The sequence below is a fragment of the Podarcis cretensis genome (genome assembly GCF_951804945.1).
Source record: "Podarcis cretensis genome assembly, chromosome: 13".
NCBI lineage: Eukaryota > Metazoa > Chordata > Lepidosauria > Squamata > Lacertidae > Podarcis > Podarcis cretensis.
The window spans coordinates 16696933-16712804 of record NC_137182.1 but is presented as its reverse complement, the minus strand read 5'-3'; the positions used below and the strand labels follow the sequence as shown (position 1 = coordinate 16712804).

The 15872-nt window shown below is 46.3% G+C and overlaps 2 protein-coding genes across 6 annotated transcripts in view; one reads left to right on the top strand and one right to left on the bottom strand.

Annotated features, from left to right (window-relative positions):
• Positions 1–15872, bottom strand: part of NSF (N-ethylmaleimide sensitive factor, vesicle fusing ATPase) — a 105226-nt gene that overhangs the window by 44882 nt on the left and 44472 nt on the right. For all 5 annotated transcript variants that reach the window (XM_079949538.1, XM_079949539.1, XM_079949540.1 and 2 more), the window contains exon 8: positions 7081–7236. In XM_079949538.1, the coding sequence (XP_079805664.1) occupies positions 7081–7236 (156 nt within the window). The remainder of the gene's footprint in view (positions 1–7080; positions 7237–15872) is intronic.
• The window catches only part of WNT3 (Wnt family member 3), a 146930-nt gene that overhangs the window by 93866 nt on the left and 37192 nt on the right, over positions 1–15872 (top strand). The window lies entirely within an intron of this gene.

Below are 15872 nucleotides of genomic sequence, written 5' to 3'. Positions count from 1 at the left end.
GACATGGCAAAGTCCTGCCAGAGCATTCCATAACACCATCCAAGTTATCCCTCTTGCATCCACATTCCGTGCCCTGTTCTGATTTTCGAATTACACATCATTGGTGTCCAACGGCAGGGTTCAAGAAGTGGAACTTCACACTGCACCACAGTGCTGTGATATCATGCATATATTTTACGCAACAATACAGCAGGAAGACAGTAACTGAATGAGCGACGGCTGTTTCTGGTGGCTGTCATGCACTTAGCGTAACGTCTATTGACCTCTAGTGTTATGTTTTATCCTAAGACCACCTGCAGGAAAAGTTGACAAAGGAGGAAGATGAATTGGAACCAACGGACCTCTAGGATTTATGTGAGCTGCAGAACAATTATCTCCTTCTGATGGAATGTGGGGGAGATCAGATTAAAGCAGGAATTCTTAACACACACACAGAAAAGCCCTGGGCTACGAAGTAAAAATTGCACACATTTTTAAACACACACACACACACACACACAGAAAAACTTTGAGCCCAAAAGTGGGACTCAAGGCTTGCTCGCTTAAAAAATAATAATAACTATGTTTCATCATGTAATTTTAGGCTTTTAGCAAAATCACAGCCGCAGAGGAGACATGCCAGCAGCCTCATCCACTAAGAGCTTGAAAATGAGAAGGCGGCCGAACAGCTGCTTGAAGATTATAGGAAAGGCCACCAACACGGGAATGGGTTGCAGCTCGCTGAGGCTTAAGTTTCAGCCATCAATTGCAGGCAGCCTTTTAGGCATCAAGACTGGCCCTCATCATTGGCCAACTGTCAGCCAATGTGGTAAAGGTAAAGGGACCCCTGACCATTAGGTCCAGTCATGGCTGACTCTGGGGTTGCAGTGCTCATCTCGCTTTATTGGCCGAGGGAGCCGGCGTACAGCTTCCGGGTCATGTGGCCAGCATGACTAAGCTGCTTCTGGCGAACCAGAGCAGCGCACGGAAATGCCATTTACCTTCCTGCCGGAGCGGTACCTATTTATCTACTTGCACTTTGACATGCTTTCAAACTGCTAGGTTGGCAGGAGCAGGGACCGAGCAACGGGAGCTCACCCCGTCGCGGGGATTTGAACCGCTGACCTTCTGATCGGCAAGTCCTGGGCTCTGTGGTTTAACCCACAGCACCACCCGCATCCCTCAGCCAATGTGGTACTTATGGTCAAATAGAGAGCTTTAAATCCAGTCCCTCTCTCTTTCTCCATCTCCTCTGGAACAAGAGTGCTGAGACACACTGGCTCAATGTAACACAAACCAATTGGCTAACCACAGTTAGGCATCCCAGAAGGCGCTGAACATTTGAATCCTGATCCTTTGCACAAAAATGTGCTGCTCCCTGCTTCCCATTGGGGAGCTAGGAGCCGGTTCACACATAATGCTAAGCCAGAGAAGAGTTCACAACTGCCCCTTCTCCAGTCCTGCAGCTGTTGCACCATTTTAACCAATATTTGTTATCGGGTTTACAGCTCGTGGATTGCCGGGAGGGTATGAACCACAAGCCCTGGTTTGGACGACACATGAAGCCAAGCCATAATTTAGCTTCCAGCAGCATAGCCAGAGGATTGCAGGAGGAGCACAGCAGCTAGGATCTCCTCTCCAGGAGTGATCACATTTGAAATAAGCCACGGTTTAGCTTAGCATTACAGGCAAGGGCCAGAAGCTTGGTTTTAAAATAAAAGGTGAGATGCCAAAGGATTGACTTGATAATAGAATTTAGCTTCCGGTCTAGTATGCCCCACAGAGGAACTTACGGTCTTCAAATAAAAACATCTTGAAGGTCCCAGGCCACAGAGAGGTTAGGCTGGCCTCAACTAGAGCCAGGGCTTTTTCGGCTGTGGCTCCAACCTGGTGGAATGCTCTGTCACAAGAGACAAGGGCCCTGCAGGACTTGACATCTTTCCGCAGGGCCTGCAAGACAGAGCTGTTCCGCCAGGCCTTTGGTCAGGGCGCAGCCTGACTCCCTCCTTTGGCAATCTTTACAAAACTTTAGTTTATGGTTGCCATCAATTTTGATTTTAATTAATTTTTATAATGTTTTTATAATGTTGCACTACTTTAGTGTTGTTAGCCGCCCTGAGCCCGGCTTCGGCTGGGGAGGGTGGGATATAAATAAAATTTATTATTATTATTAGTAGTAGTATTTGCTATGCAAAGATCCGTATAATTAAAGCTATGGTTTTCCCAGTAGTGATGTATGGAAGTGAGAGCTGGACCAGAAAGAAGGCTGGTCACCGAAGAATTGATGCTTTTGAATTATGGTGCTGGAGGAGACTCTTGAGAGTCCCATGGACTGCAAGAAGATCAAACCTATCCATTCTTAAGGAAATCAGCCCTGAGTGCTCACTGAAAGGACAAATCCTGAAGCTGAGGCTCCAATACTTTGGACACCTCATGAGAAGAGAAGAAAAACCCTGGTCTTGGGAAAGATGGAGGGCACAAGGAGAAGGGGACGAGAGAGGACGAGATGGTTGGACAGTGTTCTCGAAGCTACCAGCATGAGCTTGACCAAAGTGCGGGAGGCAGTGGAAGACAGGAGTGCCTGGCGTGCTCTGGTCCATGGGATCACGAAGAGTCGGACACAACTAAACGACTAAACAACAACAACAACATGCAAGAGCAACTACACTGGAAGACAAAATCTCTGCAGGAACCAATTCAAAGGGCTGTCAACATTTGGCTTAGGATAGGTCATGGAGCACTAGCGATTCTGCCACTGCAACCAGCCACTATAATAAATGAGGACAAACAGGAATGTCCCAGGTCTTAGCCGGAAACCCATACTTGAAATGGAAGGAAGCAGAATGGGACAGGCCACCGTAGGCAGAGCACAAAAACACCCAGCCCAAAACTGTTTTAGGCTGCTACCCAGTTCAATTTGAATGCTTCCTTTCCCCCTCATAATTGGGGAGCAAACATGGCTGAGGAGGAGAACCTCTCCATTGTCCTAGAGGATGGAAACTTTGCTACGTTAATTACCACTAGGATGGTCAGGCATAATGTCAAATCCAAGGGCCCCTCCATCCTCCTCCATTCATTTTTATGTACTCCAGCAAGCCAGCAAGTCACGGATGCTGGAAGATGCTTTTCTGGGCTCTCTCTCTCAAGTCCAGTCTAGAAAGCAGCAAAGAGGGTTTTGGTTCCTTTAATATTCAACCTACATTTTATGGCAAGAACTTCTATTGAATAAAACCTACTGTGTCATCAGTGTCCACGGAACTTTATTCCGTGATGGATTTATTCGCATTATTGCCACAAAAAGCGAGCACGGCTACCCATTATCTTCTAGAATTTGGGGATGGGGCTCAAGACAACTTAAGTTACTTCCTAGTTTTGTTCCATACTCTTGTTACGACATCTGTTTGCTTTACTGGGGTTGTGTGACCCACCAGGGGCCAGATCTGCCTGCCTCCACCTCCGCCAGCCTTAATGGGCCCCCAAAACCCACCACCTCACAGATGCAGCACACTGAAGTGGATTTATAAAACCCCTTCTCTCCTCCTCCCTTTCATAAGAGCTGGTGGAAACCACTCTGAAGCAAACAGAAATGGAAGATGGGTCAATCTTGGCCAAGCTGGAGCTGGCATATTTACTGCTGCTCACTTGTGAGGCACAAGAGCAGGGAAAGGCAGGAGAGAGAGAAAACACAAAAGGGGTTCTTGGGGGGAGATCTGCGACTGCTACTTTGTGCAGGGCTGAAGAATGGCTTTCTTCTCCCTTCCCTCCCCCTCATGAATTATTATGGCGGACCCGAGCAGATGTCAACCTGGCATCTGAGCCCTGAAATATAGTTGGAAGAGCAAGTCATAACTAATGCACGGCGGGGGAAGGATGAGTGTCAGGAAGCGGCACTTTTCTTCAAATTTCAGATAAGCTTCTTTCGCCTAAGGGAGGCCTGTCGAAGAAGAGAAAGGGAACTGGGATGGAAGGCTTAAAGCTCCGCTTGCGAGGCAGCAATCGTCCAACTCGAAGTGGGCTGTAGCACGTTGAGGAACAAGCGTTCAGCAGGAACAACAATGACCCTGGCAGGAACAGATACTGATTGGCAAGTCCATATGCTTCCACTGTGCATCAGGATGCTTCTAAAGCTTCATTTATATGTTCCCTGGAACAGCACGAGGATTCTATCTTCAAATGTCAAAGTTCAACATTTTACAGTAAAACAGGAAGAAATTATTATGGACAAAGGGTATCAGAAAATGGGCTGCTAGTATGGTAGGTTCACTGGAGGCAAGCTCATTCCAAGACCTGAACCCACTGCCAATCAATTCCACGTGATGCTCCCAAGTTGTTGTTGTTCAGTATATTTGTATACCACCCTTACAATGCGGGTGGGCGCTGTGGTCTAAACCACTGAGCCTCTTGGGCTTGCCAATCAGAAGGTCAGTGGTTTGAATCCCCGCGACGGGGTGAGCTCCCATTGCTCTGTCCCAACTCCTGCCAACCTAGCAGTTCGAAAGCATGCCAGTGTGAGTAGATAAATAGGTACCACTGCGGCGCGAAGGTAAAGGGCGTTTCCGTGAGCTCTGGTTTCTGTCACAGTGTCCCGTTGCGCCTGAAGCAGTATAGTCATGCTGGCTACATGACCCGGAAAGCTGTCTGTGGACAAACGCCGGCTCTCTAGGCCTGAAAGTGAGATGAGTGGTGCAACCGCATAGTCATCTTTGACTGGACTTAACCATCCAGGGGTCCTTTACCTTGTAGGTGTTTCGCACAAACGCTCCTACTGGGGCTGGAAAGGGGTTAGTTTAACCTCCTGTTTGCTAGTAAAACTGAATTACTGCATCCTGAAATGCCTGTCTAAAAAGTGTGTCACCAACATGAAGAGTCTGGAAAGCTCTGCTCTAACCGCATAAGGTTGAGGTTAAGAGTGAAGGGTGCCTCCAGTTACATGCCTCAGGTTACAAACCCAATCTCACTTACCCAGGAGTAAGACTCACTGAGTTAAATGGGACTCCTGAGTAGATACAGTTAGTGTTGCAGGCTCAGACATTTTGATGAATTCAGAGTTACAGGAACCAGCCAGCCAAGAAGCTGCACTGAGCAGAGTGGGTTACAGCTCCCCATCTTGTGGCTTCGATTGTTCAGAGGGGAATCCCATCAATTTAACACTAGCAATTCAAGCTGTTTTCAGCGGCTGCCGTAACCAACGGGAGAAGCCCTTCCGTTCCATTTTGGTACCAAACCAGGTGAAATCCCTAAGGTTCGCCTGCAGGAGTTGCACAGAAGGAACCTGAAGCACACTGGGCACCCGGCAGGCCATAACTGGCTGTTCAGCTCAGGCGTATAATTTGATTTTGCCTGGAACCAAGCACTGCTCCAGTCTCCACTTCATCTTTATATTCCATGAAATCAAACCCTAAAAAAAGACTGCCCTGTTTTGTTTAGCTACCACTGCCCAAGGGAGAGGGGCCAAAATGCTGTAATATTTGATAGTCCTCATGGCTTGCATGTCTGAGTTTTCCACAGTTCCTGCTGCTGTCACTTCTCCTCTCCTATCTTAGTCAGCTCCTATTTTGATACCTGCCCACCCCCTTTGTAAATCACTATCTGTGGGATGTGGGTGGAGCTGTGGTCTAAACCACTAAGCTTCTTGGGCTTGCCGATCAGAAGGCTGGCAGTTTGAATCCCCGCGACGGAGATTCCATTGCTCTGTCCCAGTTTCTGCCGATCTAGCAGTTCAAAAGCACGCCAGTGAAAGTAGATAAATAGGTACAGTGGTACCTCGGGTTAAGAACTTAATTCGTTCTGGAAGTCCGTTCTTAACCTGAAACTGTTTTAAATAATTTTTATTCGTTTTCCAAACGATTTTATACAATCAACAAATTATTTTACACTCATCCTTCCATTTTTTTACTTCCCTCAGTTTCTCTGTCAATCTTTCGTAAAATTTCTATTTGTTAACGCATTTCTAAACATAATATTGCCTTTACCAACTCCTTTTCCTCTTACTCTCTTTTTTGCAGTATTTCTTACTATCTCACTGAGTCTCTTCAAAACCAACAAGCGTTGTCTGTACATCACATATATTTTTCAGATATTCTGTAAATTTCCCCCAGTCCTCAATAAACTTTTGGTCTTTCTGATATCGAATCTTCCCAGTCAATTTGTCCAATTCTGCATATTCAGTCAATTTCCTTCTCCATTCTTCCACTGTTGAAATTTCTTCCTGCTTCCATCTTTGGACCAGAAGTATCCTTGCGGCAGTCACTGCATATTGAAACAGTTTACAGTCTCTCTTATTAAACCTGAAACTGGTCTTAACCTGAAGCACCACTTTAGGTAATGGGGCCTCCTGCTGCTGCCGCGCCACCAGTGCACGATTTCTGTTCTCATCCTGAAGCAAAGTTCTTAACCCGAGGTACTATTTCTGGGTTAGCGGAGTCTGTAACCTGAAGCATATGTAACCTGAAGCGTATGTAACCCGAGGTACCACTGTATTTCCGTGCGCTCTGGTTTCTGTCCCGTTGCGCCAGAAGCGGTTTAGTCCTGCTGGCCACATGACCTGGAAAGTTGTCTGTGGACAAACGCCGGCTCCCTTGGCCTGAAAGCGAGATGAGCGCTGCCACTCCATAGTCACCTTTGACTGGACTTAACCACTGAGGGGTCCTTTATCTTACCTTTTACCTTTACATCATCATCCTTTGTGAGACCCCCTTGTACACCCATTGTGGGATTTCATAGAATCATAGAATCATAGAGCTGGAAGAGACCACAAGGGCCATCGAGTCCAACCCCCTGCCAAGCAGGAAACACCATCAGAGCACTCCTGACATATGGTTGTCAAGCCTCTGCTTAAAGACCTCCAAAGAAGGAGACTCCACCACACTCCTGGGCAGCAAATTCCACTGTCGAACAGCTCTTACTGTCAGGAAGTTCTTCCTAATGTTTAGGTGGAATCTTCTTTCTTGTAGTTTGGAACCATTGCTCCGTGTCCGCTTCTCTGGAGCAGCAGAAAACAACCTTTCTCCCTCCTCTATGTGACATCCTTTTATATATTTGAACATGTGACATCCTTTTATATATTTGAACATTTCTTTCTCCCTCAGCTTTGGTACTCACCCATCTGTTCCACAATCTCAGGTGGGAACACTCGGGAGGCAAAGGCCCGCCGGAAGATGTCAGAGAACTCCTTATCAAGACCCCCAATGCCCATCTTCTCAAAGTTCCAGTCAGGGTTGATGATCGACTGACGGTTTTCTCTGGTTTTGGATTTGCCTGTGGGAAGGAAGAAAGGAGTCAGCTCAAGGATGACAAATTCAGTCAGCGCATGGAAATGTTGCAGAGTTCTGTTTCCTGTGTGCAAGATGCTAAAGAAAAATTTGAACACAGTGTAGTGTGTGTGTGTGTGTGTGTGTGTGTGTGTGTGTAGAGGTTAAGAACAAGAGCCACAAATTCAGGGCTGGATTAAGACCTTTAGAGACCCTAAGCACTTAAAAGATTTTGGTGCCCCCATATATATCTAATTCAAAATATAAACAATAACAACCCGCGAAATAAATTTATTTTTTGAAATGAAACAAAGCCTACAGTAAGATGGAAAATATTTTTGTCTACTTTCACTTTATATTCGATAAAAATTTCTCCTACTTTTTCTGATTGCAAAGTCTTTGCTCAAATTGTCAAAACTAATCTTACATAATACACATCTGCTTCCATACTTAGTAGAGATAAGGCCTCGAGCCTGCCTTGTTGAATAGTTGTTCTGTTGGGATTTTTAATATACAGCCGTACCTTGGAAGTGGAACGGAATCCGTTCTGGAAGTCCGTTCGACTTCCAAAACGTTCGAGAACTAAGCTGTTTGAAAACCAAGGTACGACTGTGCTTCAGCTGAGAAAATGAATGCTCAGATGAGCAATTTGTGACTGTTAATGTAAAAAAAACCGGCAACGGAAAATTTCTGTGGTGCCCCTCTTCCCTTGATGCCCTAAGCACATGCTTATTTTGCACAAATTACCAGTTCACATCTCAGTTCAACCTTGGATCTGCTGAACGGACCCAGGAAGGCAACCATATCTCAGCTTCAGCCCCATACTACCAATCTAACGTGGGGATTATAACCCCGATGTTCTTGCAGAGTTGTAAAGATTACAAAGATGTGAGCTAAATGCATTCCATATTTAGAAGGAGGGGGGAGAGAGAACGTCATAGGAAAGGATCAATTCTGATGACTGGCAATTAATTTAAGCAATTGATCAAATACTTGAGCTAACTTGAGGGTGTGGAAAAGAGCGTTCTCTTCCATGGAAGAAAAACACACACCAAGCACCAGGAGCCCAATACACTCCTGTTGTTTTAAAAATACTTTTAACTGCAGCACAGGGAAGCCACAGATGATATAGAACACGTAGCAGTCATTGCTGGTCTAGACCCTATAATTGATTTCACGTTGAAAGTACTGTAAGTAGAAATCAATACTGCAGTAGTCCTGACATCAAAGGAGAAAGTGGGCTTTTGTTTGATTTATTTCTTTGGAAAAGGTAGCCAGCAAGTCCAATACACATCTACTCAAAAGCAAGCCCTGTTGCGTTCAGTTGAGCTTACTCTCAGGTAGGTGACTATAGGAATGCAGCCTAAATGACGCAAGAGACTTTTAAAATTACAGTATTAATACGAAATTAAAAGACGCCTGCTTCTTGGGAGAAGGGCAATGACAGGCCTAGACAGCATCTTGAGAAGTAGAGACATCACCTTGCCAACAAAGGTCCGTATAGTTAAAGCTATGGTTTTCCCAGTAGTGATGTATGGAAGTGAGAGCTGGACCATAAAGAAGGCTGATCGCCGAAGAATTGGTGCTTTTGAATTATGGTGCTGGAGGAGACTCTTGAGAGTCCCATGGACTGCAAGAAGATCAAACCTCTCCATTCTGAAGGAAATCAGCCCTGAGTGCTCACTGGAAGGACAGATCCTGAAGCTGAGGCTCCAACACTTTGGCCACCTCATGAGAAGAGAAGACTCCCTGGAGAAGACCCTGATGTTGGGAAAGATGGAGGGCACAAGGAAAAGGGGGCGACAGAGGACGAGATGGTTGGATAGTGTTTTCGAGGTTACCAGCATGAGTCTGACCAAGCTGCGGGGGGCAGTGGAGGACAGGAGTGCCTGGCGTTCTCTGGTCCATGGGGTCACGAAGAGTCGGACACGACTAAATGACTAAACAACAACAACAATGTTTGGTTTTTTAATTCTATTTCTTATAATAGTGGTGTATTTCTATTACATTTTAGAATTGACTTTCAACTGCATGCATAACGTTTCACATTTGTGTAACACATAGAAACCCTAAAAACAATACAGTTGTTCCTTGGTTGTTGAACGCCCTGGAACTCGGACGTTTTGCCTCCCCAATACTGCAAAACCAGAAGTGATTGTTCTGGTTTGCAAACGTTCTTTTGGAAACTGAACATCCGGCGGGGATTCCGGGGATTCTGATTGGCTGCAGGAGCTTCCTGCAGCCAATCAGAAGATGCGATTTGGTTTTTGAATGTTTTGGAAGTCAAACAGACTTCCAGAACGGATTCCGTTCAACTTCCAAGGTACGACTGTACTGTTTTCTTCTGAAGAAAGCAAACCAGTTACTACCTTTGTACCACCATTCCATTCTCTAGTCAGAGCAGAGAATTACCCGGTATGAAAAAGCATCAGAAAAAAACTGGGAGAAACGGCATCTTTTGGATAGGTTGGTAAAAAAATAATAATAATTAGGGCGTAAAATTACTCTCCAGCGTTAAAGTTGCTTTTATCTTCTGTGTTATTGTTTCCCAATTTACAGCCCCAACAAAAGCACAGCAAGTCCCCTTTCTGTATTTTATCTTGCAATGCACATGCAGAGGGGATGCCTCCTGGTTAGCTGACCTGGTTTAACAGCAAAAAATGGTCTGCTAACCGTAGTCCAGCTTCTGTGAAGGAAGGGGAAGTTGTCAGTTTGGCTGGGATTTAATTACAACCGTGCAGACACAAAGGCTAGCTGAGGACTAGGGAAGAGGCGCTGGGAGGTAGGGAAGCTAGAGGACAGGGAGACAGGATGCAAGAAGGCTGGGGAAAGTTACAGAGCAGACAGAGACAGGTGGAGAAGAAGTTGGCGGAGAGAATGCTCAAAGAAAAGGGCAGAGAAAGGCACAGAGTCGAGGCGAGGGCAAATGGGAAAGGTGGCTCCAACGAAACTCAGCGGCGCTTGAGGTCAGGAGGGCCTATATGATATGGGGTCAAGACTGTTAGGAAGGCAGCCATGAGACATGAGCCTTAAAAAGTGAGCAAAGTAGGTCATGGCCTGAACAGAGGAGACCCTCAGCAAATCAAGGATGCAGGAGATATGGAAATAAAAAGAGGTTGGGGGGGGATAGGTTTGGGGCAGAGCTACACACGGCCTAGACTCTAGAACATGGGTAGGCAAACTATGGCCCAGGGGCCGGATCCAGCCCAATCGTCTTTTAAATCCGGCCCGCGGACAGTCTGGGAATCAGCGTGTTTTTACATGAGTAGAATGTGCCCTTTTATTTCAAATGCATCTCTGGGTTATTTGTGGGGCCTGCCTGGTGTTTTTAAATGAGTAGAATGTGTGCTTTTATTTCAAATGCATCTCTGGGTTATTTGTGGGGCCTGCCTGGTGTTTTTAAATGAGTAGAATGCGTACTTTTATTTAAAATGCATCTCTGGGTTACTTGTGGCGCACAGAAATTCATTCATTCCCCCCCCCAAAAAAAATATATAGTCCGGCCCTCCACAAGGTCTAAGGGACAGTGGACCGGCCCTCTGCTAAAAAAATTTGTTGACCCCTGCTCTGGAAACATGTGGGGCTGTATAAACTGGCAGGAAGGAAGGAGGCGAGGGATCGAGGGCCAATGAGCCATGCCACCAAGTGGACTAGGACTGCTTGGCTTGCAGCAGGAATGGGGAACCTGCAATTCTCCTCCACATGTTGTTGGACTACAATTCCCAGCAGCCTCTGGAGGGCCACAGGCTTCACATACAGAGTGCTTTAGAGCAGTGTTTCCCAACCTTGTGCCTCCAGCTGTTTTTGACCTACAACTCCCATCATCCCTGACTAGCAAGACCAATGGCAAGGGATGATGTAGACCAAAGGTTGGGAAACACTGCTTTAGAGCCAAGTGAATTCTGCCTGCCGTGGTTCCTACTGCTATATGGGTGTAGTTTTGTGATCCATCAACACTAAGGAGCAGTGGCAGACCTGAAAGAGGCACACATGTAGCGATTTATGTATTGATTTAAAGAGCTCAGCCAGTCTTCGTCTGCAGGCTTTTGGTGTTTCCATTTATTTTGTTCCCTGCAGGATGGCTGCAATCATGCAATCACTCTTCCCAGAGTTAGCTGGCCTCTTACGACTGCTTAATTTTTACCTTTTACTTTCCTGATTCTCTGCTGCCACACGCTGGTTGTGGGCCGTATTTTAAAATTTGAAAGCAACATGTCTGGGGCCATTCATTCGCTCAGAAAAACTTTCTTCGCTTGCTTCCAGAGTCCGATTTTACAATAGGTAAAAGGTAAAGGTACCCCTGCCCATACGGGCCAGTCTTGACAGACTCTGGGGTTGTGCGCCCATCTCACTTAAGAGGCCAGGGGCCAGCGCTGTCCGGAGACACTTCCGGGTCACGTGGCCAGTGTGACATCGCTGCTCTGGCGAGCCAGAGCCGCACACGGAAACGCCGTTTACCTTCCCGCTGGTAAGCGGTCCCTATTTATCTACTTGCACCCGGAGGTGCTTTCAAACTGCTAGGTTGGCAGGCGCTGGGACCGAGCAGCGGGAGCGCACCCCGCCGCAGGGATTCGAACCGCTGACCTTTCGATCGGCAAGTCCTAGGCGCTGAGGCTTTAACCCACAGCGCCACCTGCGTCCCCTATTTACAATACTGCCTTGTTAAAGAGTGCGGTTTTAAATGTGCGCAAATGATGTTATCAATAGAACAAGCCGCTTAAAGCAGGGCAAGGCAAGGCAGATCCTGCTGGAATTAGCACACAGCTGATTTTGAAAAAGCAAAGGTTTCGACTCAAGTAGTCAGCAGCACCTTGCGCAAACTCAGTGCTAAATATATGAGTGCTAAATATATGAGGGCCATCTATCAGGGTACACAACGCACCAATAATAATATCCAAGTTGAAATTAGATTGTGGGTTGATTGATGCTGATGAAAAACAAAAACCAGCAGAGCCCCCTTTCCAAGACAAAGGAGGCTAATTTCAATGCCAACCCTGCAGTACTACCACACCCAGGTACAGAACCCTGCAACTGTGAAGTCTAACTGCCACATGGGCAGGGTTTTCCCAGGTCCAAATCAAAAAGGAAGAGCTGCAGAAAAGCATCATTGTCATTTCCCCAACCGGTTAGCATAGAGTAGCCCTGGTTTCACAATAAGTCCCAAAAGATCATACCCAAACACATTGCAAAGGCAGCACAGAGCGGCCCTGCTTAGCCAAAAGCTGATTTTTACAGGGCACTTTTTCCCAGTCAGTGGAGATGAGTAAGTAAGAGCAGGGATTTGTGCATTGCCGTGATATTTCTGGCACTTATGGCTGCAGAGATCCACTGCAACCAACACTTGTGGAAATCTCAGAAGTCAGAAGTGTGGCTGAGTAAGATTTCCAGTGGTTGGGGTGGGGCTCCAGCTCACTACAGAGACCCTTGCTTCTCCTTGCTACATCAGAATAGATTATGCAAAGTAATAGAAGCTCCTCGATTTGAAGAAACGTACACTAGTACCTTGGATCCCGGATGCCTTGCAAGTCGAATGTTTTGGCTCCCGAATGCCACAAACTCAGAAGTGGCTGTTCTGGTTTGCAAATGTTCTTTGGAACCTGAACATCTGAGACTGCTTCCGCGGCTTCCGCTTGGCCGCAGGAGCTTCCTGCAGCCAATCAGAAGCCGTGCCTTGGTTTCCGAACGTTTTGGAAGTCGAACGGACTTCCGGAACGGATCTCGTCCGACTTCTGACGTACGACTGTATACACGCTAACAGATTTCAACTTCTCCGTACGCAAAATTGGGACTGCCTGGCTACCGAACCTTTAACTTTTAAAAAAAGTTCAGCCTTGTCTATCAACTCTCCTTTTGATTTGATCAGTTCCCCAACCCACATACAGGTATTTCTCTTCTTTCTCGCATAATTTTTGCTCCCTGCAGCTCCTTCGACCCTCTCCTGTTCCAGCCATGCAAGCAGCTAAAAAGGGGCCCATGCAGAGCAGTTTTCCTCCCGGCTTGACCCACTCACCCAGCCAGCTCCTCTGCACCTTCCGAGCACAGAGGGCAAAGGAACGAGAGCCAGAGAGCAAGTGGGCATTCAAGGGAACAAGTGAGAACCAGAATGCAAGTTCCTGCTGGATGCTTTGGAATAACCCCACTTCCCCATGGCCTGCCCTGTCTCCTCCTGCGGCGACAAGAGACACGAAGGGGAGTCGAGTGGAATATCCATCCATCTAGAGGGACCTGACAGAGTTAGTCTTCGCCCCACCTGAACACTCCAAGGGGGCCTTGTCTTCGCTGCCGGAAAAGCCCTAGTTCTTATCCTTTGGGATGAGATTTGGCTTTTTCCATTCATTATCATCTCCCTGGGGACACACCTCAATTGCTTATACAGTCGTACCTTGGTTCCTGAACGGAATCCATTCCGGAAGTCTGTTTGACTTCCAAAATGTCCAGAAATCAAGGCATGGCTTCTGATTGGCTGCAGGAAGGTCCTGCAGCCAATTGGAAGCCACGTCAGACATTCGGCTTCCAGAAATAGTTCGCAAACCGGAACACTCACTTCCAGGTTTGCGGCGTTTGGGAGCCAAAATGTTCAAGAACTAAGCTGCTCAAAAACCAAAGTATGACTGTACTCCACTTTTATTTGGGCATACAGTGGTAACTTGGTACTCAAACAGCCTGGCTCCCAAACAAATCGGCTCCAGTACACCACAAACCCGAAAGTGTTTCGGTTTGCGAACATTTCTCGGAAGCCGAACGTTCCGCTTGAGTGCAGGAACCTCCTGCAGCCAATCAGAAGCCACACCTTGGTTTTCAAATGGTTTCAGGAGTCGAACGGACTCGCGGAACGGATTAAGCTCAAGAACCAAGGTACCACCGTATCTGCAACTAACCCCTTTTTCGGTCAACTCCCTCAGCCTAAAAGAGCTCCTGGGAATTTGGAAGTTTTACCATGGCCTCTTTTCCCCCACAGAAGCTTTTCTCCCACAAACCTTCCCCCACTAGACTTGCTCCAAGCCCAGCTAGGAGAAAAGCAGCTACGGGGAGGCGGAAAGTTTCAGCAAACCTTCCCATGCCAACACCTCACCCACTTAATCTGCTACTTGGCAGCAGTTCATAACTGAAGGCAAAATTCTGCTGCTATTCTGTTCTACCTTGATGAATGCCCTGCCTCTGGGCCCCATCCTGCCCCACTTTTATCAGCTTCATGCAACACCTGTTGCCTACACGGTGTGAAAGGAAAGGAGCATCGAAAGAGTAATAATAATAATAATAATTTTTTATTATAATGCCAGGCAACTACTAAGGGGAGAGATAACCATGCAGCTAAGAGCCAGGGCTGCTTGCTAGGCTCTAGCAAGAACACAAAACTAAATATTATTTGAATATGGTTAGAGAAGGACACAAGGGCAATGTGCACGCCCCCATTAAGTGTTTCCAGAATTTAGCAAATGCAAATATAGCCTGAAGGAAGATTTGTAGTGAGGAGTAATTGTAAAATAAAGGAGGAAGGAAGTTGTTGTTGTTTAGCTAGATGGACAGACAGACATACATGCAAGCTATTATACAGTATTTTGTTCAAGGGTACAGTATCACCTAGGGATGCGGGTGGTGCTGTGGGTTAAACCACAGAGCCTAGGACTTGCCGATCAAAAGGTCGGCGGTTCGAATCCCGCAACGGGGTGAGCTCCCGTTGCTCGGTCCCTGCTCCTGCCAACCTAGCAATTCGAAAGCACGTCAAAGTGCAAGTAGATAAATAGGTACCTCTCCAGTTGGAAGGTAAATGGCGTTTCCGTGCGCTGCTCTGGTTCGCCAGAAGCGACTTAGTCATGCTGGCCACATGACCCGGAAGCTGTACGCTGGCTCCCTCGGCCAGTAAAGTGAGATGAGCACTACAACCCCAGAGTCGTCCGCAACTGGACCTAACAGTCAGGGGTCCCTTTACCTTTTTACAGTATCACCTACAGTCTGGAAATTCTTGAAGTTAATTTATGACTCCGGAGCTGAATGTTTGCGCAGTCTCGTGTTGATTTTTCAGCTGGGCTGGCTACCTATATATCTGAACGAATAAAAGTTGAGGCGGCTAACACAAAACCACAACTGGCGAAGCTGGCTGGTGAGAGTGCTCAAATCGCAACTGATCTCTTGTGGTGATAGGGGGCACTCTCTCCTTTCTTAACAATGAAATGCTGAGGAGAATGCAGGTTGAATCCACAAGTTTTAAAAAGGATTTTAACTCGAGGTCTCTGTCTAGAACCTTGGAGAGCTACCGCCATTAATCTGAACAGACCAAACTTTGGTTCTCAAACTTTTTTTCCTCAGGGCCACACTTTCAGAATTAAAAAATATATCTATTGGTAAGAAATACATTGGAAAACAAAAACAAGCTAAGAAGTTTTATTTGTAGCGTAGAACACAACTATCTTATAATATTCAAAAATTATAAAACAATGCAACTACGTAAGAACATGAATCATTCCCACACACTTGACACTCTTGCTTTCATTGTTGAAAAGGTATCTATCCATACTATGCAAATAAAAAAAAATTTTTTGATAGTATACTACACTGAAATGTTCAAATGTTTCTTTGATTATCCTTGAATCTTTTATGAAAGAATGGAAATGGTTTATTGAATATTTACAGATAAATTGTAAA